Raw genomic sequence first — 22,702 nt, forward strand, 5'->3', positions numbered from 1 at the left:
GCTCTGCCTTGAGGCCCGGCACTTTAAAGTCTCACCAAGACGAAATGGAAAGAGAGACACATGGTCTCTGTCCACTGTAAGCTCTATGAAGCCATCGGCTCAACGCCATGCTCAGGCCCAGAGTGTGGAGATGGCCACCGCTCATGTGACTGAGGTTGCCACTTACTTTCATTACTGCAGAAAGGTCACATTGTGTCTCAATGGAAAATCACCTAATTATAACTTTACAGCTCCAACAAAGTACAGTGCTGCCCCCCAATGAAACAGAAGTTTAAATCCATCACTGTCTCTGAAAGAATAACAATATTAAACGTCTTCCCAGGAAAGTAAGGTTAGATATTTCATTTTTTTGATTCTCTCAGTAGTAAAATGCATACAATAGTAGTATCTACTGAGCAAGCACAAAAGCTGCAATCAGAACTTTCATATCTCAAAGGGGGGTAAGGAAAATGGTCTTCAAAGATCCACAGTCTGATTCCAGGAGACCTGCCTAAACCCTGTGTTGAGTTGCTGTACGTTCCCTTTACTGTATAAAGGAGGAAGTGATCAATAAAAGAATCCAATGTCAGGGGCAACAGGTTTTTCCTCTGATCAATGGAAACGGATCAGAGCTTAGAGCAAGAGAGAAGACAAGATACTGTTGAGAGATTACATTGACATCATTTAGTGGCAGTGACTTCCTTTCTCCATCGCTCACTAACACACAGATCCCTCAACATGCATGACCATACACACACACGCACACACACACACACACACACACACACACACCAGTACAGAAAAAGTTACATATATATATTTTTATCTGCAGCGTCGAGCAAAGACAATAGCTTTTTGTTCCATTGTCATCACTGTGTAACAGCACTGTTTGTAAAGGTAGGTGTCTTATTGTGAGAGGACAGTGTGACAGTCATGAACATTACCTGAGCAAAGTATGTTTGTGCTGATATACAATACACCTCTCATTGTTCAGTAGACTGGCATTCAAAGGACAACCACAACCCACAATAGCCCCATCATAGCCACGTACGCAACATACAGAACATACACACAAACCACATTACACTCAACATGTATAGTGCCTGAAATACTAGACGTAAATGTCCACATGTGCTGCAGGCCGTCTCTACCAGTAAGACAAATACAGTCTGCATCCAAGATGCAATAATGGCAATAGTAAAGTAAGTAATAAAGAAGCTTTTTCTGAGGCAAAGCTTACTTAAAATGTTTTTTTTTTTTTACAATACTGTAATTTAGAGCACTCTAAAGTGTAGTTTAAGTAGCACTTAGTCTTTTCAATTAGCAATACAAGCAGGGACGTCGGCTCACTGGGGATATTGTAGCTAACCTGTAAATGGACTATGTGACGAGGGTGTCAATATGCAGCCCCTGGTGTCAGCAGAAGGGGAGGATGGCAATGCGTGACAATTTTTCCGCTAGCCTCGCTCATCGCCACATGTGATTAAAAATGCTGCAACACACTTACAAGCATGCAAAGCTGGCAACAGGGGCCCTTTGAAATAGTGCTGACGACAGCGGGGCGGCTTCCTTGAAAGGTAAGGTTCACCATGCCTTGCCATGTGGCCTTCTGATTTTCCCAGCTAAAATAGGGTCCGCCTAAGCCCCCCTTGGCATTGCCAACCATCCCAGACATCCTGACACTTTCCCCAGGGAGAGACAGCCAGAACAGGTGAGGGACTCAAAATAAGGGCCCCTACCACGGCCGTCCACACAAAGTGAGTGAAGACAGGCCCTTTTGTAGGAGTGTACTCGGAAAGGGATTATTATTGTTTTTGGAGAGAAAGAAGAGCCCTAGGTCAGCTGGCCTCAGCCCCCACCCCGAGGTCTGTGCTAATCCGTGCACAAATGCCAGCCGCCTTGGCCAAAAGCCCTCTCCCCCTGCACCCTGCTTTGAAGAGATGATACCCGAGCTCACCCGCTGCTACCCTCACTGCACTGTGTAGTGGGCCATAAATCAGTGAGATGACTTTGGATGAGGTAGTGCTCAAGTCTCTTCACACATTTGTAACACTCCTACTGTTTACTTAGGAGGGAGCACAACAGAGTCAGAAGCTTCGGGATCCGCCAAAGGGATATGAACCTCACAAAGGCCCCTATAAAGTCCCAACCATGGTGCCCGACAGCATAAGTGAATGAATGCGTCTAGCTGCTCTTAATCACTCTCTCTTCCTCTCTGTCTGTATCTGGCCCTGTTGGACAGTAAAATGAGACAGGTTAGTGCCAATTTTTTCCTGTCAGCATCTGTTAATTATGGCCATTTCTAATTAAAAGAGGCACCCATCTACCTTCATCACTGGCTTTACACTGGCTGACACAGCCACATGACTCAACCAGCAGAGAGGATCATGGAGAACAGAACTGCCAACTGGCAGAGGCCGAGCACATCGCGAGAGCCGGAAGAAACTGTAATAAGTGGTGACATCACATTTGACAATGAAAGGAATTTTCCATCTCTACATTAGGAACGGCACCATCTTAGTTAGATCTGAAACTTTTAAAGCACTTAAACGCGAGCAGCAGAGGGTGTTTGAAGACTATTCTCAAGACGCCTTCACAGAGATAAATCTTCCTTTATATGTTACACATTAAAATAAAATTGTATTGCGTGTATTGTATGTGTGTGTGTGTGTGTGTAAAGCACAGGTAGTTGCCATCAGTTGATTCCCTGGTGCTTGCTGGGAAGGATGAGGCTCTGTTGGGAATTGGGGGTAATTAGGTTAGTGGGTTGTCAGTGTCAGGAAATTGAAAGACAATTCTAATCAGATTTGTGTTTCTAGGGAATCAAATAATTTATATAAGTAGAAGAAAACTCTATTCTACAGTTACATGATAATACAGTTTACTGGACCCCCTCATGCCTTGAGTGTGAGGGAGAGGGAGCTATGGCCACATAAGATAATTGGTGAAAATCAAGAAGATATTTTGCATAAATCCACCGTTGAATTCCTCTTTGTTAAATGAAGGCCACCTTCTGTCTTGCATCATCTGATTTTCCGTCCCCCCTCCCCTGTTCAACGAGCGACCTCAAATCACTGTGTATGGGACACATCCAAACTCATCCCCTCCAAGAGCACTTGCTGATGGGCAAATTGTATTAGGCTCATTTGCAGTGGCCACACAATGCCCAGGTTTGACACCGTCCTCCCTGTTATAAAGTGATGAAATCATCAAGGAAGTGCTCTGGCTGCGGGTGTTGTTCGCTCAAAGGACGTGGCTGACAAATTAACTCCTCCTCCACCGCAAGCATTTCATTGAGCCTTTTCTCATCCACCCTTTAGTATTAAATTTGTTTGGGAGGGGGTTACATTATGCATACAACATTAATTGAAAGGATTCTCCCTCTTGACAGGATTAAGATATCAGGGATATTTAGGCTGTACGGTAGCAGTGACACTCTGGTCCAAATATGGGGATGCAGGATATAAATGTTTGCATACACTTGCATTAAATAACCAAATACCTGCCCGGTGGTATCAAATAAATAGAACAGCCTAGATGAAATATTTTAACTATGTTGAAAATTAATAGAATAGAAAAGACATCCAAATGGAAACATTCTTATCAAATAATGAGATAATAAATAACTTATGTTATGATGAGGCCGTCTTGACATTTACAGTATCAGTGTGTAACCTGGCCCCCTAGGTGTGGCTGGGGGTGATAAGGCCTCAATGCTACTCCAGTGAAAGAGGGGTGAAATAAGGGTCTTTTATTGGAAAGCAATACCTAGTTATCTATCTGCAGTATGACAGCGGATGTTTTGTACAGTGTGTGTGGGACTATGTCTTTGCTTGTAGGCCGGTTAAGTTTATTTTTCTGGATACCGAAGAGCACACACCTGAGCTCACACACCCATACAAGCAAAGAGGCATGTAGCTGGAAGCTAATTAGTATGCAGTCTGCCTCACCCCAAAAGCTAAATAATTAGAAGGCCAGTCTGTGAGATCATTGACCCTGCGTTAAATATTCATATGTTTAGACCTGCTCTGGGCTCAGCTGTGTCACAGTAGACCAGCCAGGCATGGACCACATATGGGAAGGCAGCCGTGCCTCTGACAAATTCTCACACACACACACACACACACACACACACACACACACAATGGAGTGCAAGCTCACTCGCTCTCAGACACACACACTTATGCCACTATGCAGTCCTTTAACGCTATCGCTTTTACACATGATCTAGAATATGTTAGAGTGTCACCTCTGATCATCATGCTACATTTTTGTTTCAGTGTAATAGATGAAAGATTTAATTGCGGCTTTACTACTGTATCACCCTTTATCTGATATATTTATTAGCTCAACCAAAATTTAATTTCCATGTATTTTGATATCCCTCTATTGTGGAAAAAATACACTCTAATCTCATGTCCCTTTTGTCGTTTCTAACCCAGGGGTTCGTCTGGACCGCGTGCGAGGGGGCAGACAGAAGTACAAGCGGAGGTTGGATACAGAAAACAACCCGTACCTGGGCTTGACGCTCCCCCCTCCCACTAAAAAGCCTCGTGAGTACTGCTCCGTCACTAGCCCATTGTCTCCCTCCTCTGCCGCCCCTTTTCTGCAAGGCCAGCATGCAGGTGAAGCTGAGGCAAAATTCTAGGCCAGCCTCATGTTCTTCCTGTCTTTGCCATGTTTGGGCAGTTGAAAGATCATTGATCCGAAAAATGGGCCAGGTATTGTTCTGGTCAGAGCTGAATTATGATAAGTCTATGAGCAGATGTTAAACATTGACAGAGTGCTCGAGGACACTAGTGTCTCACATTTTCACACATACATCTTTTCCTACCTGTGTGCATTCTGTAGGGATAAGAGCTTTCAGTGCCTTCATTTCACTCATACAAATTCAAGCTCCATCCATTAGTTTGCATAATGAGACCGAGAAAGAAACTGTGAAAGTAAGCTCACCATTCTACCATGTGTTACAATTTCACCGATACCCAATGTTTATCAGCACAGTGCATCTTTGTGCCTCGCTGAGCTTTGCAGTGATATGACCTTTGACCTCTGCTTTGCTTTGACATCCCCCCTTCTTCCTCCTCTATCCTCAGTCACAAAGATAGTGTCTCACCTGTTGGTGGCAGAGCCAGAGAAGATCTATGCCATGCCTGACCCCACCATGCCAGAGAGTGACATCAAGGCTCTGACCACGCTGTGCGACCTGGCTGACCGCGAGCTGGTGGTCATCATCGGCTGGGCCAAGCACATTCCAGGTATAGAACAAATGATTTTTGCTTTCATTTTTCATCTTTTTTTTACCTTTCTGCTTTGTCCTATTTCCCCCAGTTTTATTTCTCTCTGTCTCCTCCCCACACACACTCCGTATGAAAAAACTCACACACGTAGATAATTAATGACAGCAGCTCATACAGCCTCAGGGTGTGTGGAGAATGGGGGGGTGCAAAATTGACATAGCCGTGCAAGAAACAAATCAATAGAGTGCATCTAAAACCCCTGCATTGAACGGAGAGGGGGACACAGTCCCAGTGCCAACGTATGTTGTAATCACCAGGGAGATTTAGAGCAAAGTTAGGGACCTGCCCAACCAAACAAGGCATCATATCACACAGACACACACACACACACACACACACACACACACACACACACACACACACACACACACACACACACACAGACACACATGCACACATGCACACACGAACGCACTCAAGCGCAAGCACACATACATTGAATTATTGATGGGCATAATCATGTTTCTTCCTTGCCCCATAGACATTCTGATAGACGAGGTGTTAGGTTATAAGAGGCTGTTGAATTAAGGATACAGCCCCTCACGTCAGCACAGATTTTGCTTCCTTCAAGAGTTTTCCTCTGATTTTGACAGAGAACACATTGTTTAGCAGCTCTTTTTTTTTTGCAACCAAGGCAGATTCTCCTTGATCTTGAGCTTGACCCCCATAACTCTATAACATTGCAACACTGTTATAACACTGTGCTGTAGGCATAAAGGGGTAACAAACTAAATGAATGTGTCCCTCAGCGGCACCTCCATAACCTCTTCTTCTCATCAGCATAACTTGGGCAGGCACAGAGCTGTCAGCATGCAGGAAATGTGCAACATCAGTACAGCACTGACACACACACTCTGTCTGCCTCTCTCTCACGCACACACACATATACATCCAAGTGTGCATGCTTTTGAATCATACCAGTTAAGATAAATTCCAACCCCAATTCATAGATTAAGAAGGTTCATTTATTTTAAGTAAGGTGAAGTGGACTCCAGCTGACCTCGGGCAGGTGCATTTTGTACTGAAAAGGTATTAGAGAAGGCGGGGTATTAATCAGGTACAGATCTGATAGTAAGGAGATTAGAGATGGATATGCTCCCAGCCCGTGGCCTCAGCCCCGGCCCCTTACGCATCTAAACTGTTTGGATCACTCCCTACGGGGCCTGCATGGTCAGCACACTGAGAGTTTAACAAGGAGCTTAGTCAGGACCGGATCACAACTGACCCGATAACACACTCTCATCGTTGTGACCCAAAAATTACACCAGTGCCGCAGACATGCACAAAAACAACTACATTCATGTGCTGGCTGCTGAGTAGACTGCAAGCATGGAGGCAGCACTCACTAAGACACGCATATGTACAGATAATAGATGAGTCTATCATGTTTTTATATTTACTGTGGAAGAAATTATTTCACAGGTAATCTGAGGCCACTGATTAGCCTGAAGCTGGTGTAATTAATGTAGCCACCACACACCATTTAATATACAGTCTGTGTTAAGGGCTTTAACTTGTATCCTGAAGTGCATCATCATGTTAATATGTGTACATTCTATCTCGGATTTTGTGTGTGTCATAGTGTTGAAGCTCTGTTAATCAGATTATGTTAACACGTATTGCACAGTGGATAGATTCATAATGTTAATGGGATTTGCTGCACATATTGTTGCAGAGGACTTGTCATTTCAACTGCGTTAATAATGTCCCAAAACCTGACGCAGTAAGCATGAGTGACTGTTCCAAATATGAGCGAGAACCTGGAACTGGACGGATACTTTAAACAATGTGCAGCACCTGCAAGATGGTAGACTTTAAGTAGATTATTCTGATCTGCTTCTGTATAAATACACACAGTCAAACTTGTGCTTTGGTTTTATATTTTATATTTGTTTGTCATCTGTTTTTACGTATATCATAGAATCACACATATACTTTTAGATTAAAAAGAAAATTTGACAGAATAAAGTCTTCCACTTCAGCTTTTCAGTCTGTCTGTCCTTTTGGTGCTGTCTGTATTAGGACAGTAGGTGTCCTCTGGCCATGAAATGGCTGCATAATTGAGTTGTACATAGCTGAACCTGATCAGAAACGGTTCACTGGTTGAGCGAGACTCCATGCAACAACGGTACCCCAGGGCAACGTACCCTGCTCACTTCTACCACATTTCTCCCTCCATCCGCTCCAGGACAAGAAAGGAACAGGGGAACAAACTGCTGATTGCATTCTGATAGATTTTTGCAGCCTTAGGCAATGGAATTAAAAAGATTAACAGTTCATTATGAAGTAGACCACATTGATTAGGCCATTGACAGATGGGCCAATAACTAAAGTCCAAATGTAACAATTTAAATGTCGTGAAAATTGGCACTTACCTTTTCCCAATTGATTTTTAATTTCCCCTATTCTCAGCTAACATTTGAAAATGTGTTTCAAAATTGGCATAATGTGGAGTAGGGTGGCCCTATTGAGTTTTAATTGGAGGGCAATTGGAGGATATCAAAGCTCTATCATTAGTGTAGATGGTATATTTGCCTTACAGGGTCCAATGTCAACTTTGTCATCCTGGCTCTATTGGGCATACCATGAAAGGTCAGTTTGCACACATGATGTGCTTTTCAGGTTTTACAGATTTTTGTTCTACGATTTCAGAAATCAAGAACACGATTAATCAATCAGATCAGGTGCACTTGTTATCTTAGTTTAATGAGGCAGATATTGAAGGCTGGTGTCACATATCAAGAGCCTATTCACAAGTTTGCCATTGCCAGACTGCAGCCTTGCCCTCCTTCTGAATCTGCCTTTGATTAATTGATAATCACTGCAGAGCTTTTGGACACTAGTGTCACTGCTCCAAATAGCACCATGGAGCAGAGTCTAACACGGCTGTTGCCTGAGGGGGGTAGGGTCATTAGGAGCAGTGTTAGGGGGATGCTGACAGATGGCTTGTTGCTCGTAAGGTGCTAACAACCTTTGACACACATAGCAGTTCACTGTCCACCCCTCTGGCCCCCTTCCATCCCGTAAAGCAGCATTTCACTCCGTCCTAGAGGTTTAGGGACGTATACTGACAGCTTCAATACCCTAGAACCTGTTTACCACCTTGACATTGCTGCCTTCTTCAGGAGTGGCGGGATACCAGTGTGACCCCTGTGGCCTCATGCCACCCCACATTGCTTCCCACCCGCGGTGGGAATGTCATGTGTTCATATGTAAAAACTGCCATGCATGCTGCTTATACAAGAGGTACTCGTTTGGTGTTTGCCCGCTCCCCATCATCCCAGGAGTGTTTTCAGCTGGGAATTCTCGGAAGGCTAAAGGGCCAAGCAAACATTGACTCTCTTTTGCTGCTTTGATCCTACGCAATAAAATATATATCTGCTCTGGCATGTCACCCCTAGAATGTAAAATATTCAAACAGCATGTTTACAACCTACATACATTTAGATTTTTTTAATACTTACATTTTTTTTTGTCATTGTGTGTTATTGCATTTTTCAGTGTTAGATTCAGACCAGATTAATCTAATGAAATTGTCTTGTTGGTGTTGTTCTATTCATTACTGGTGTTTTGGGAATAGTCATCATCTGTGCTTTATTGGATTGCAGCTCATCAGCTCCGCATTTGACAGACAACCGCCTGGTGGGTTAGTTGTTAGCATGGAGGCAGCGATGTTAAAAAGAGATCGTGCCTCTTGTATGTTGTCGTGTTTGTGTCAGCTCAACCCTCCACCATAATCACCCACCCACCCATCAGCCCACCCTCCTTCAGCCCCCTCCGGGCTCCTGTTTTCTCTTTGCCATTAAATTGTGAAATCTACTTACTGTGTTGCCAGCCTGATCCCACTCAAGCTGCGTAATCTCCTTGTAATAGTGTGAATACTGCCCGGCAATAAATCAGCACCTCATCAGTGCACTTTATTAAATATAGACACCAACAGACAGCTCTTAGTATATTCAATTTACCCTCTGACGTAGGCTTCAACACAGGAGATAAAGATAGATTGAGCAATCAGGTGGATGCTGAGGCCTGAACCCCGGCATGAGAGCGAGAGGAAGGCGGAAAAGCTGCAGGGAGATTGAGATGGGGGCGTATTGGAGGCAGACAGGCAGTCAGGAGAATGCAGGGCCAGGAAAGGGACATCTGCCAGGCAGGGTGGGGGAGGGCTTTGTTTAGCTACTGTGACACATGAGCAGGTACATCCAGCATCACAATTATGTGATGACAATGATGCACTGATCATATTGTCATCAAGTTGAATCTAAAATCTGAAACTGTAGCATCGGTGTCAAATTTTGTGTCATATTTTATATAAAATGCTTTGTAGGAAATCTTATATGCTGATGTGCCTTAAAGTGATCGTCAGCAGAGCGCCATCCCTCATTAAACAATGTTGCTTGATGGCAGCGGAGATAAATTATGTGTAATTATGGCAATGATTAAAGCCTGATTTGCCCCAGCCTATGGGTCTTAACAGAGATATGTAACGTCAGTATTGGGCAGTGGGACCCTAGGGAGGGCTAAAGACTTTTCTGTTAGGGTCAGGAGGTCATAGGGTGCAGATTAAAACAAGGGGATTACTGTATTTAATGTTCTTCAACCTCATAACGTTCACAGGCTACTGGTCAAATCAACCATTCCGAAGCTACTTACAATGGGATAATGGGCTGGTTATTACGTTGAAAGAAGGCAGATAGCAGACTCTCCTGAAAGTCAGCGCCAGAGCTGAAAGAAAAATCATCAACCTCTTTTTCACCCAGTCAATTTAGTTTGTATTGACATGATTTTGTCCCATATAAAAACAGCCTTTGTGTCATCAAATCAGTGTCCAGGGAAAGCTTGCAGCAAACTGAGCTGTTTGTGTTGTACATGTGGCTGGACTGCAGGTCAAATTATTTATGTCAAGCGCAGCAATTTATTACCAAGCTGCTATTGATTGGGTCCTCCTGACGCTGTCATGTAAATTCAAGAAGAATCATGGTCGGCAGCTGCACGCACACACAGATCCACACAAACAAGCCTGCGCACACACACTCACACTCACACACACACACACACACACACACACACACACACAGAGAAGCTGCTCAAAATTGCTTCATTCCTGTATTGGTCATACATCTTATACCGTAGTGTGCCACATCAGAGGAATCTATACATATCAGAGGTGCATACATTTCCCCCTTGTCCCCTTTTTTTTCAAACTGCTATTTAAAATAAAAAGCTTTGATAGAGAATAAGCTTATGGCAGCATGATCATTCTGCTCAGTTTGAGGTTAGAAAAAAAGAAAGACGTGCAGAACCTCTGGGGTCCTGTTAGGGGCAGTTTTACTCCAACTGGAGCCCGGAGAGCTCTTGACTTGGCTGAGGTGAGATTGCCGCTGGGCAGAAGTCTTCAGGGCCTGCTTGTCCTTCTGATAGCTAGCCATGATAGATCAGCTGCTGTCCAGCCAGAATTACTCTCTTTCCTCTTTCTATCGCCCTTTTCCTTTTCTCCTCATGCTCCCCTTTTCACTGCCTTCTGCTGCTCTCTTTCTCTCTTCCTTATCTCCCTCTCTGGTCCATATCTTCTCCTCTCTTTTATCCTCTATTTCTCTCTCTCGCTATTTCTTTTTCTTCCTTTTTACCCTGTGTCTGCTCTGTTGTCTGATTGAGGGTGAGTTACGAGGGCGCTGCAGCTGGAGGGGGCCACCGTGCCTCGTAATTACATCTCTTTTTATTACCTGCGCTAATGGCCCTCGGGGAGAGGGAAACAATAATAAATTAATAGAATATGAACTCCAGCTCAACAGAAATCTACAGCATTTCATTTTGGACCGTCCTGTGCTCTGGCAGATGAAACGGTGCTCTGATTAATCTCTGCGAGGGGTTTGAAGCAGCCGTCTGTGGGTTTGGGCTGCCCCCTCTTGCCCACAGCTGAGTGCTTTTGGGGAGATAAAGGGAGAGGTGATGGTTTTGGCTTCTGTTGTTGGTCTTTAGTGATCTTGCTTTCACCCTTTGAGCTATGAATGATAATGTAATGATGCAGTTAGTGGTCAGTTGGGCTGTTCTGTAGTGTTGTTTCTCTGTCACCTATATTTATATTTTTTCTTTTTGTTGATTATACAAAATTTCAGTCATGCCCATGCAGGATTAAATATGTCCCCTGTGATCATTTTGAAAGTGAAAATCCCTCTGAGGCATATGGTTGCTATATGAGCAGGGTGCCTAAGTCAAAGTGAACAAAGAAAAGCACTGCATTGTTATTATCTCTGTATACCTGCCACAACAGACTTCCAGACAGAAATCTGCCGGTGCACTCAGCAGTGGAGTGGAAAAGACCCTTCAAACGCACAGACAGGCTTCTCTGATTTGGTCAATATTGTGTCATGTTTGGTCAAACCCCACCAAGGCAGTGGGCTGGAAATGAAGATGTAAATATTGATATTTCATTAGAGGAAATCACCCACTCCGACGGCACTTAACCGGGCCACCTTCAGAGTGCGGCGGCCGGAGCGTGTGTGACCTGCAGAGTCGGGAAGTCACTTCATTACTCGATTAAATTGAGTGGAAAAAGGCGAGGCAATGACACAAGATCCCATTTGGAGCGATAATTTAGGCCCTGAAGAGAGGGGATGGAGCAGGGGAAAAACACCACCTTCCATCGCACAACACTGAATTAAATTCAAGGACTTTTAGCGTCAAAGGTAATTGTAGGCTGCTGGTCTGCATGTGTGCATATGGTTGAGAGGTGTCTGCTGTATCAGAACAACTCTAAAGCCTCTCCAACAAACCCTGAACAAGGCCTTCACACGAGCTGTCACATTGGAAGCAGCGCTTTAGTTCCGCTTCAGCCCTCCTTGGCATTAAAAGGCTAGAAAAGCCTTGCCTGGGATTGTGATGCCAACCTGATGCGGCAATCAAGACCACGTCCAAGCTTGCATGACAATTTTCCCTCCAGCCAGTCCACAGTCTGTACAACTTAATAGCCACGTATGCAGACAAGGAAATAACATAACATGATTTTAAGATGCAGTCTGGATATGTGTAATGGCACATGCCTTTACAAAATATGGCTTATTGCCTCCACTGATAATGGCCAAGTGTTTTGAGTGCTTTCGGCAGTTTGCTTTGTTGGGTCTAATTTGGGCTCGTCAGACCTCTGACCAGTCATGCCGGGCACCAGCACCTTTCTGTTAGCACTCTATTCTACTAACTATTGATTCCCCTTCAAAATGTGAAGGCCCTCACATTCTGATCACAATCAATTAATTAATGTATCCTCCAGCTCTTCCCCTGCAGTGGTCATCACCACGATAAGGGAAATTGAACACTCAGGTACTACTCTCCCTGGCTCTTCTTTTCTCTCTGCCTGACTCTCTCTCCATCGTGTTTCTTTTTCACTTTCTCTCACGCTTCCTCATCATGTGTCTCTTGTTCTTCTCAACCTGCACATGTGCGCGTGCGTGCGTGCGTGCGTGTTTTCATGTTGTCCTGGCAAAAGGCGATAAACATCAGGCTCCCCAGTGAGATCATGTATATTTAAGAATAGGTGCGGTGAGCGCCCTGGTCAATACTGTAATCTATCGCCTCTTAATCACGCAGTGGCAGGTAGCGTGGCAACAGCAAACTTGTAAAAGCAATCATATTAATCAGGGGCGGAGCTGAAGAGCCTAATGTGCTGTCAGAATGGGCTGCCTGCAGGCATGCTGTGCAGGAGGTGGGAGATGGAGGGGAAAGAGTGGGGGGGTGTTCATGCAGTTTATTGACAGCTGAAGGGTAGTATGGAGGAAAAAAGGATGAGATGGCTATCTGCTCCTTACTCTCTCTTCCTTTCTCTTTTTGCCTTTACCCTTTTTAATTTGTTTGAGTTTCTCACAGCTCATCTTTTGGGGATCTCACCGTTTGTTTTATTTAATGTTCTATTTTGAGCATATGTAGTGGTGTTGAAGGGGAAATGACAGTGGTTTGATGCGCCCGAGCCAATTTCTGCTCATCCAGCTGCTGTTGGAGAATGAGGCCCTGGGTTTAAGCAGGTCTTCAGGCTGGGCTTGAACCATGTGACCCCTGTGCTCTGTGTGTGTGTGTGTGTGTGTGTGTGTGTGTGTGTGTGTACTTTTATGTGTATGGATTTATGTGCTTAAGTATAGGTGTCATGATCCGCATGTGCACGTGTGTCAGTTTTGTTTTCCTGGTTGACACATGTTTGTGTATCTGTGCGTGTTGCTGTGTGTGTACGTATGTCCTCTCATCACCTCCTCCTGCGACACAGTGCGTGTCATGTCCTCAACCCCTCCAATGAGAATGTGTCTCAGTGCTAATCCCCCTGCACACCAATAGAGGTGTGACAGGATACACGGGGTAACCATATGGCTTTGTGTATCCCAGACCTTTGCACCGATTTACTGTCCTCACTTACAGTAAAGCCCACTCAAGTGCTCTGACATCGGCTTCAAAGAGGAACTTCCACTGTGCATTTAAAATTAAACACCACTCTCCAACATGTGCCTCGACATGTACTCCAAGCTACCTGGGCTTGACAAGTCGTGTTTGGTTTACTGATCAAGTCGAAGTTTTACTTTGAAATACTTTCTTTTACTTTTTAAAACTCTTATGAAAGAAGATGTCTGGTTGAAGAGGCACACCTATGCATGTTTGAACAGAAATGCATAAACACAAAGACTCTGCTCCATTTTTATTTCCCCTCTGTCATGCAGTCCTCCTGTCCTCAAACAGTTTCCCCCTCTGTCCCCCCAGGCTTTTCCTCTCTCTCTCTGGGAGACCAGATGAGTTTACTGCAGAGCGCCTGGATGGAGATCCTCATCCTCAGCATCGTGTTCCGCTCACTGCCATACGAGGACGAGCTGGTGTACGCCGAGGACTACATCATGGACGAGGAGCACTCGCGGCTGACGGGCCTGCTCGACCTCTACGTCTCCATCTTGCAGCTGGTCCGCAAATACAAGAAGCTCAAAGTGGAAAAGGAGGAGTTTGTCACCCTCAAGGCCATCGCTCTTGCCAACTCAGGTGGGCCGTCTTCAGCACACTGACGCATTATAAATACCATTCAGGTGGCAATTTAATGAAAACTGCAGTATGTCTTAAATGAGCATCAGGAAAAATATTAAATAACCTCAATAAAAAAGTGAAATGATTTATTTCATTTGATTTCATTATCACGAAAAGTATTTTTAACATCATAGTAATTTATAATAATAATGTAACAATTGTGTTAATAATATGAAAGCAGCAGAAATCACTGTTACTCTAATTTAGCAGTCATCTTATTAACCATATATGTAAATAATCTATTTTATATATTTATTATATTTATAATTATAGTTACTTTCAGAAGAACAAACCCGTCAATATTACCCCTACTGTTTCATTCCATGATGTAATTTATTTTTGTTTTAAAAACATCTTATTATTCTAACTCCGTTTTTCTAATTAATGTTGTAAAAGCATTATTGCATTCAGTGAAATATGACAAAATAATAGTAGATTTCTTGCACAATAAATGCAAACCAAAAATCAATTTCACTTTACTGAAATAACAAATTCATATGCACACAATATATGAAGAATACACTGAAGTTGGAGTTATTTTTTTAAATAAAGACATGAAAATATTTTTTTATATAATTGTTTATAAACTTTATTATAAATTGACTGGTCCTAATGCACACTAGACTACACTAGTGTATAATATCCACAAACAGTAAGGTATTGTCTGACACAGTTTCAGAAATGACATTTCTTAGTTTTTCAGTGTAACCTTTAGTTTGGGGCGTGAGATGGAGAGATGGAGGGAAGATAAGGGCAGTGTACGAGAAAGAGGGATGGAGGAGTGAGCTTTTTTTAATTGAACACCTTCCATGTTGTGGTATTTCTCCAGCGCTCCCTCTCCTCGCTCTTTCTCCATCTCCATAACAGTATCTGCAGGGCACAGCAGCCACGGGAGATAAATTTAGCATTTCATTAGGAGCACAGGGGCTGTCAATAAAATGCGTTAAGTCGAATGGAATGAGTATCAGGGAGTGATGGGCCTCGTTTGTTCCAATGCGAAGACAGCACGCCGCTATTGACAGGCTTCTTTTGAGGAGGCAGGACCTGTCCCGCTCTGATCAATGCACGCCTGGGTCACTGGGCCGCTTTCCCTTGTTTTGTCCAGGGCTGAAAAATGAAAATGCTGATGGTGGGCCTTTGCTTTCAGACAACAGAGCTTTGATAGGGAGGAGGGGTGTGGGAACGAGGAGAGATGGGGGTTGAGGAGAGAAGAGGAAGAGGAGGGGGGGGGGTGTCCAGAATGTTAGAACAAGGTCTCTGGGAGATCGCTCTCCCGGGAGCCCCTCTGTCTGACAGCTGTGAAAATTCATAGCGATTGATTTTGTAATTAGCAGTTTATCAATCGGATCGACGTGGGCTCACTGATGGATTGCGAGGAAATTGTTTCTTCAAAGTTGTTTTTTAGTCTACCCCTCCTCCAAAGACTACACGCTGCATGTTTGCTGTCTCCTGCATTCTTTTCCTGCCCATCTCTTGAGATGTCTCTATCTCTGTTTTTATTTTCTCCTCTCTTTTTTTCCTTGCTGCGAAACATTCAATTATAGTAGGTTCAAATAAGGTTTATTGCTAAAACATGTTTGTGATCGTGGGAAATAGAAGAAAATATGACTTTTGATTTGTAAAAATGCAGCATGTTGTGAATCCAGCCTCTGTGAAAAGAACAAGAGATAATTATGTCACACCATGTCCTCATCTGAGATTTTTTTTTTTTTTTTTTTTGCCTTTTGTTCTTCCATCCTCCCCCTCTCACCTCCCTCCCTCCCACATTCACTTAACAAAACGACCTACTTCATTTTACCACTGTGGATTTGAAAACCGTCAGGGTGAGAAATGTCTCAAGGTCTTGGGAATACAGTTGTTCCAGTCAATGAATTTGGGGCGAAGTCTGAAATCTGTTTTGCCTTTTATTGTCCCGTGTGGTAAAATATGCACCGCCAAGGTGAGACGAGTCAGGCAGCCAATGACATGCCGCCACCTGAGTGCCAGACACCGGTTAACCAGTGAGAGATACCATGACCCCGAACTGTCCCTGAGAGGGGCTGGGAGATAGAAACTGAGGCAGAAAAGGGCGAGAATGAGAGGGGAGTGCTGTAACATGATGTACAGAAGGATCTGTAAAAAACAGTGGCAGTATAGGAGCGAAGAACAGAGAGAGAAGCCAGACTGAAACTGTAGACTGCTGTAAAACTGGTCAGGACGTGGGAAAGAGATCTGGGATCACTGTAGCAGAGTGTGTCACAGTCTTTGTTCAGTACAATATAGAAATAAAGTCAAATAACACAGAACATTTACAGGAAAATCGAAATGTTTGTTTTTAAACTGCTATATGAGTTGTTGCGTGTAGCTGTAAAATAACCCCATCTGTGTTTGTTTTCCCTCCACTCTGATGGTCAGAAACTCCTTTAAGAGAGAAGGAAGAAAATTAATTGAAAGGAAGTGTTGTATTCATCTCAGGCTTGTTTATGGCATCCAATTCTCTAATAGAGCCCCTTTTTTCCATTGTTTTTTTTTGTCTGTAAACAATCAGTCCTTTGGAACAGTGAGGTGTTTAATCTGTGTACTCGCTCAGAAAAGATTGGGTGCTATTCATGCCATTGTTACTGGAGGAAAACATTGATTTTCAGTCTCTCTGGTCAAGGGCCGTATGAATAGCCCGCCCAGTCCACCAAAGACTAAATAAATGAAATAAAGCAGATGTTGTATTTTTGTTTAGTTTTTTATGATCTATTCTTTATCTTGTCAGGGTGTGAGTTATAATGATAATGTGTTCCCTACCTTACTGCTCCTGGCAGAGCAGTAAAGATCAATCATGAGATTTAATTTAGTTTTAGAAAAATCCATTTCCCATAACTCCTGTTATATTACCAGTCTCAAAGTGCAAACTACATTTCTTACAAGTTACTATTTTTCCTCTTGTCAAATTTGAAAATCCATCAGTCTTCATGCTCCTTTCTCTGCTCTCTTCCCATCAGACTCCATGCACATAGAGGACATGGAGGCGGTCCAGAAGCTTCAGGACTCTCTCCACGAGGCCCTGCAGGACTACGAGAGCAGCCAGCACCAGGAGGACCCGAGGCGGGCAGGCAAGCTGCTCATGACCCTGCCTCTGCTGCGGCAGACAGCCACCAAGGCGGTGCAGCACTTTTACAGCATCAAGGTGCAGGGAAAGGTGCCCATGCACAAACTCTTCTTGGAGATGCTGGAGGCCAAGGTCTGATCGGAGGGTGGCTTATTGGCCACGGCAACAGCGGAGTGCTGCATTAGCGATACAGAAAGTGACTTGAACCAAGGCTGAGGTTACTCAGGAGAAGGAGACCCCCACTGACTGTGCTAGGCAGGAGAGGGACTGAACTCTCTCACTCCTCCTCCTGGAACCCTGGGACGCTAAATAAAAAAGAACAAATGCAAAACTTGGTTATTAGTATAAATATAAAAATGATGCAGATTAATTTAAAATATATAAGAAATACTATGTACAGTAATAATTTTTTTGGTTTTTGTTAATCGTCAGTGGTCATGCTGTAAATGAAGAAGGACCCCTCTGCCCCTCAGCATCTTCAGAATAAATAGTTGCCTGTTCTTAATAACAAGAGGTTACTTTTTTCAGAGAACTAAAGTTCCTTAAATTTGTTCTGAAGACAGCAGAGGTGTCAACAACCATAAACAGACTCACTTGTCTCACAGTTATGTTTTTCCTGGACTTGACCAGGACATGTATATATTTATTAATGGAAGACTGAGTGTACAGTTTAAAGTCTGGTAAACTTGGTGGCCATTTTCTCTTGTTCTCTTCCTGGAAAAAAAATAACTAAAATTGTTACCTAAATGTGAACTCTTATCAGTTTAAATGTCCTTGGATATACCTCTCCAGAGCAGTAAGCCGTGTGATCTTTGTGGATCTGTCTCAGACTGGAAGACTTGCTGGTCCCGTGTTTAACCAAACTAGCATAGGCAGGTACAATTAGTCGTCTTATTCTGTAGTAACTCAGCAATAAAGGGAGCTGTGGGGAAGCCAGGCTTAACCTTCTATCTTTCATGTGCTTTTCAATGCTGCTGTTGCTAGAAGACCATGCCTGTGTATCTCAGTTCCCACCAGTGGGACACACCACTACACACTAGTGTTCCTCCTCTCCTTGTAGTGGTTTGTGTCGGTGCTGTTCATGTAACCCATTGAACCCCAAATTTGGTCATTGTTTAAGCCCATGGAAATTGCCACTTGGCATGCAAATAGATGACCTGATTCGGGCTAGGTGAAAGATAATCAGCGTGTTTGGTGTGGCAGTGTCAAAGGATTTATGCAGAGTGGCAGAAGTCCAGGAGATTCCTTGTTCAAACAATCAGAGACCCATATGTCAACCACTCTATTTTGGGCCCCTTTAAGCCCATGGCAGAGTCATCCCACACACAGGGAGCAAGGTGCCCAGCATCTGCTCTCACCATTTAAGACACCTCGTCTTTTAATAGCTGTGCCTGCATTTATAGAGCTTCAACCAAGCAGAGGTAAATGGCAGGTGCAGAGCGGGAGTGGGGCACTTAACACTGGGTTTATTTTTAACCTAGCAGGAGGTTGTTGTCTGCCCGGCCTCCCTCCAGGAGTACAGTCGACGCGAGGAACACTTCTTCTTGACCTCATGTTGACACAGTGGCTAGTGCGGAGTAACACCCTTCCCACCGGCCAAGAAGCAGGCAGGCATCTGTGAGGAGACCTCCGGATGCCCAAGCGTGGACATGTGCATAGCTTTGCAAGAAACAAAGTGTTAGCACGCTCCTAAGTGTAACAGCAACCCAACAGTGTGTCAGTACAAGGTGTGATCTTTGGTGGGAGAGAGAGACCTCATGCTCCCTTCTCCCTGTGTTCAGCTACATGTCCATTACGCTGGGTGTTAGTAGTACTGTAGTCCAGTCCAGCAGATTCGTGCCACTCTTCTCCATATGAGAGAGAATGTGTTGGAGGTGAATGCTTATACTACTGAAGGATTTTATGTAATGTGATAAATTGTGGCGCTGTCACAATAATATGATACTGTGATCAAAGGAATCCGTGACATTGCAGTAGGGTAGAGTTGTCGCCATGCTTTGCGGTATCAGTGGCTAACACTGATCCAGCGACCGGCATGCCTTTTATACAGCAGCCTGATTAGCCACGTAAGGGACGAAGACTACCCACTCCAGCACCCATTCAACCCTAACTTAAACTAGCAGCTGTCCAGTTAGCAAGCTCCACAGTAAAGGGTGACAATATAACTTGAGTTATTTTACTGTTGGGCAATGCAACAGGGACCAATTCTGACTGGAACCATGCTAAAAGCATGCTTTTACTTAGATTTGGAAGAATGTGTATGCTTTAAGTGACATATTCTAAATCCCTCTAATCAGAAACATGTATCCTGTATAGCAGAAGAACTATATTTGATTTGCTTCACTGATAAAAGAATTGTGTGCTTGTTTCAATAAAAGTGCAGTATAAATGAAAACTTTTGCAGAAAATCTTTACAACTAGAATTTTGTAGTGGCCCAAGATGATCAGCCATAAGGATCATAATAATGGGAATCCTCTCATCTCCCTTTTTTCTTTTTACCTTGCAATATGGCACTGTGTTAAGTAAAAGAGAACATGTCTTACATTACAAGCTGCGTCTAAGTGTGTAAATATATCAGCGTCAATACAGTAGGTTGCCGAAATACCATCGAAAATAAAGTATGCAGCGCCCTGCTGACTACTACCTCATTATCATATTGTCAATATTTCTCTGATTCAACACGTTCTGCTCTTTATCATCCTCACATGTCTGTGACATACCTGAGCCATCCATGTTTTTTATCGAAAACTGTTTTTCTCCCTCAGTGCTCCTACCAAAATAGGCTATTTGTAATTGTAGTTACTGATCTTCTCTTCCCACTTATTCTTCATAGATCTGTTTGTAAAGGTAAAGCATGCTTCACGTTGACCACACGACTTGGCCATCAGTGGGTGTGACCCCCATTTTGATCACTAAGCAGGTATGCGTTTTTATGAACATCAATGTGTCAGAATTGGTCCCTTGATGACAAAATGCAGACGGGGGCAGGTAACTGATTTCCTGCTTCTGTGCTATGAGTATTTATGGTGTGAAATATATCATTTGGCAATGGTGTACAGTGATATCTCTGATCGTTGAATCACCAATATCTGTGTAACTTTTACGTTTTGATTTTCAAAAAGGTAAAGGATCAATGAATTAAATACTACCTGAACTCTGTGATTCTTTTGTGTTTGAACTTAAAATCTGTTGTCAAGCAAAATACTAAGATGAAAAGTTGTATAGATCATATTCAACCAGTACAAGCCAATAATGTTTAAGGTAACAGCTTTTAAAAAAGACGTTAGCGGCTCGGTGAGGTTGCTAACGTCAACATGCTAACACAATGACAAAGCTAACATGCTGACGTTTAGTAGGTATAGTGTTTACCGTGTCCCCCATCTAAGTTTAGCATGTTAGCATGCTAACAATTGCTAATTAGTACAATAGCTGAGGCTGATGGGAAGCCATTAGTTTATCTGGTATTTGGTCTTAAACTAAAGTATTGGGCAAATTGAAATGTTGACATGATGAAGGTGCTAGAGGGAAAGTTAAGGAATCGTCATGTATTACAGTTCATCCTGAGGGGAACATGAGATCATATGTAGCCTACCAAATTTCCTGGCAATCCATCAAATCGCTTCTAGACATGTCAATAAAAACAAAAGAATGTCAACCTCATAGTCATATATATATATACATAATCTGGGAACCATGAATGGCTGTACAAAATGTAGCCCCAATATAGTCAGAAATTATTGAGATTGACATTTTTTAACTGCTGGTGGTGCTACAGTAAAAGTCAGGGATCACCAAAGTCATTTAGATACATCATCTGGGCACCGTGATTCACTGTACAAAATGTCAATCCATCCAATGGTTTTTGAGATATTTCAATCGAAACCAAAGTGACGGGCTGACCATCAGACATTGGGTTAGCATGGCCAGAAAACACACTCTTTACTGTGTTTACCATCAGTATAGTGTTTCTACTTAGTCATTCACCCAGTAGAGCAAACCTTACTCTCACCTTGCCTTCTGCTCAGTGTGTTTACCCATTCTACTATTGCACAGTCACACACACACACACACTCACACACACACACACACACACACACACACACACACACACACACACACACACATACATAGACACACTGAGCAGCATGGTGGCACAATAGTTAGCACTGTGGCCTCACAGCAAGAAGGTTCTGGGTTCAAATTCAGATCGTTCCGGGCCTTTCTGTGTGAAGTTTGTATGTTCTCCCCATGTTTGCGTGGGTTTCCTCCGGGTGCTCCGGTTTCCCCCACCATCAAAAAACATGTATTAGGTTCTCCAGTCAGAGCCCTTGATCAAGGCACTGGCTCCCTGGGCACTGTAAATGGCTGCCCACTGTTCCCTTGAGGGATGGGTTAAATGCAAAGAATTCATTTCGCTACATGTATGTGTATGTGACATGTGTCTAAAAGTACGTTTACCTTTACTGACTGGGGAGTTCAGCAATGAGACAGAACAAAGAGCAGATCGGAGCTCCCAGCAGAACACAGATGGGTGGCAGTAAGTGAAGCAAGCCAGTCAGAGATTCACACAGGCCACCCAACCATCCAGCCATCAACCGCAGCCACTGCAGGGCCAGTAGCTGTTGAAAATGGATCCGTCACAGGAAACAGGCAGACAGACACGCTAACGCTGATAGAGGTGGGGGAGTGAGGGGCTGCAGCTCCATTATTTCAGGAAGCTGATATTCCAGGGAGTTAAAGTATTCCCTTCTCTATATAATTATAAGAGCCAATTTCCCTTTTTGAAATAATGTCTTGCTAACCAATTAATTGTAATAATCCTCTTCATGGAAACAATGGCATCACAAGACAAGATGAAAAAAAAAAAGATCTGGAGCCCCACACAAATATAATGTAGAGCACAGTTGCCAGGTGCTGTATTTTTAAAAGCAATGTGCTCCTCGTTTCTCATGCAAATCATCCAGTTGGACCGGATATCGCCATCAATACGTTTCCCACAGATACAGTAGCAAGGCAATCATTTACCTCCATTGACAGGTCAAAACACCTTTCATTAGAGTTACGAGACATCTCATCAAGATGCGGCCCCGCTTGCAGCTGTATGACTGCTGTGTATTGCTTAAGTGTGTTTCATTATTCCCAAAGCAACGTTGATGATAGTGAGGGAAAGGATTACACGTCAGAGTGAGTGATTGGGTTTGAACAGAGCTGCTGCATACACTTTGTATCAACCCAGGGCTCAAATTACACTTAGGTTGAAAACGGAGCACGCAAATGCCCAGGAGAGCTTGTGGC

The 22,702-nt window shown here is 43.5% G+C and overlaps 1 protein-coding gene across 6 annotated transcripts in view; it reads left to right on the forward strand.

The window, feature by feature from the left end:
- The window catches only part of esrrb (estrogen-related receptor beta), a 46,218-nt gene extending 25,649 nt beyond the window's left edge, over positions 1 to 20,569 (forward strand). For all 6 annotated transcript variants that reach the window (XM_035994618.1, XM_035994617.1, XM_035994615.1 and 3 more), the window contains 4 exons: positions 4,422 to 4,532; positions 5,076 to 5,237; positions 14,016 to 14,285; positions 17,300 to 20,569. In XM_035994618.1, the coding sequence (XP_035850511.1) occupies positions 4,422 to 4,532; positions 5,076 to 5,237; positions 14,016 to 14,285; positions 17,300 to 17,544 (788 nt within the window). In that variant the 3' untranslated portion in view covers positions 17,545 to 20,569. The remainder of the gene's footprint in view (positions 1 to 4,421; positions 4,533 to 5,075; positions 5,238 to 14,015; positions 14,286 to 17,299) is intronic.
- Positions 20,570 to 22,702: the final 2,133 nt, after the last annotated feature.

This window comes from Sander lucioperca, chromosome 18, assembly GCF_008315115.2.
Source record: "Sander lucioperca isolate FBNREF2018 chromosome 18, SLUC_FBN_1.2, whole genome shotgun sequence".
NCBI classification, from domain to species: domain Eukaryota; kingdom Metazoa; phylum Chordata; class Actinopteri; order Perciformes; family Percidae; genus Sander; species Sander lucioperca.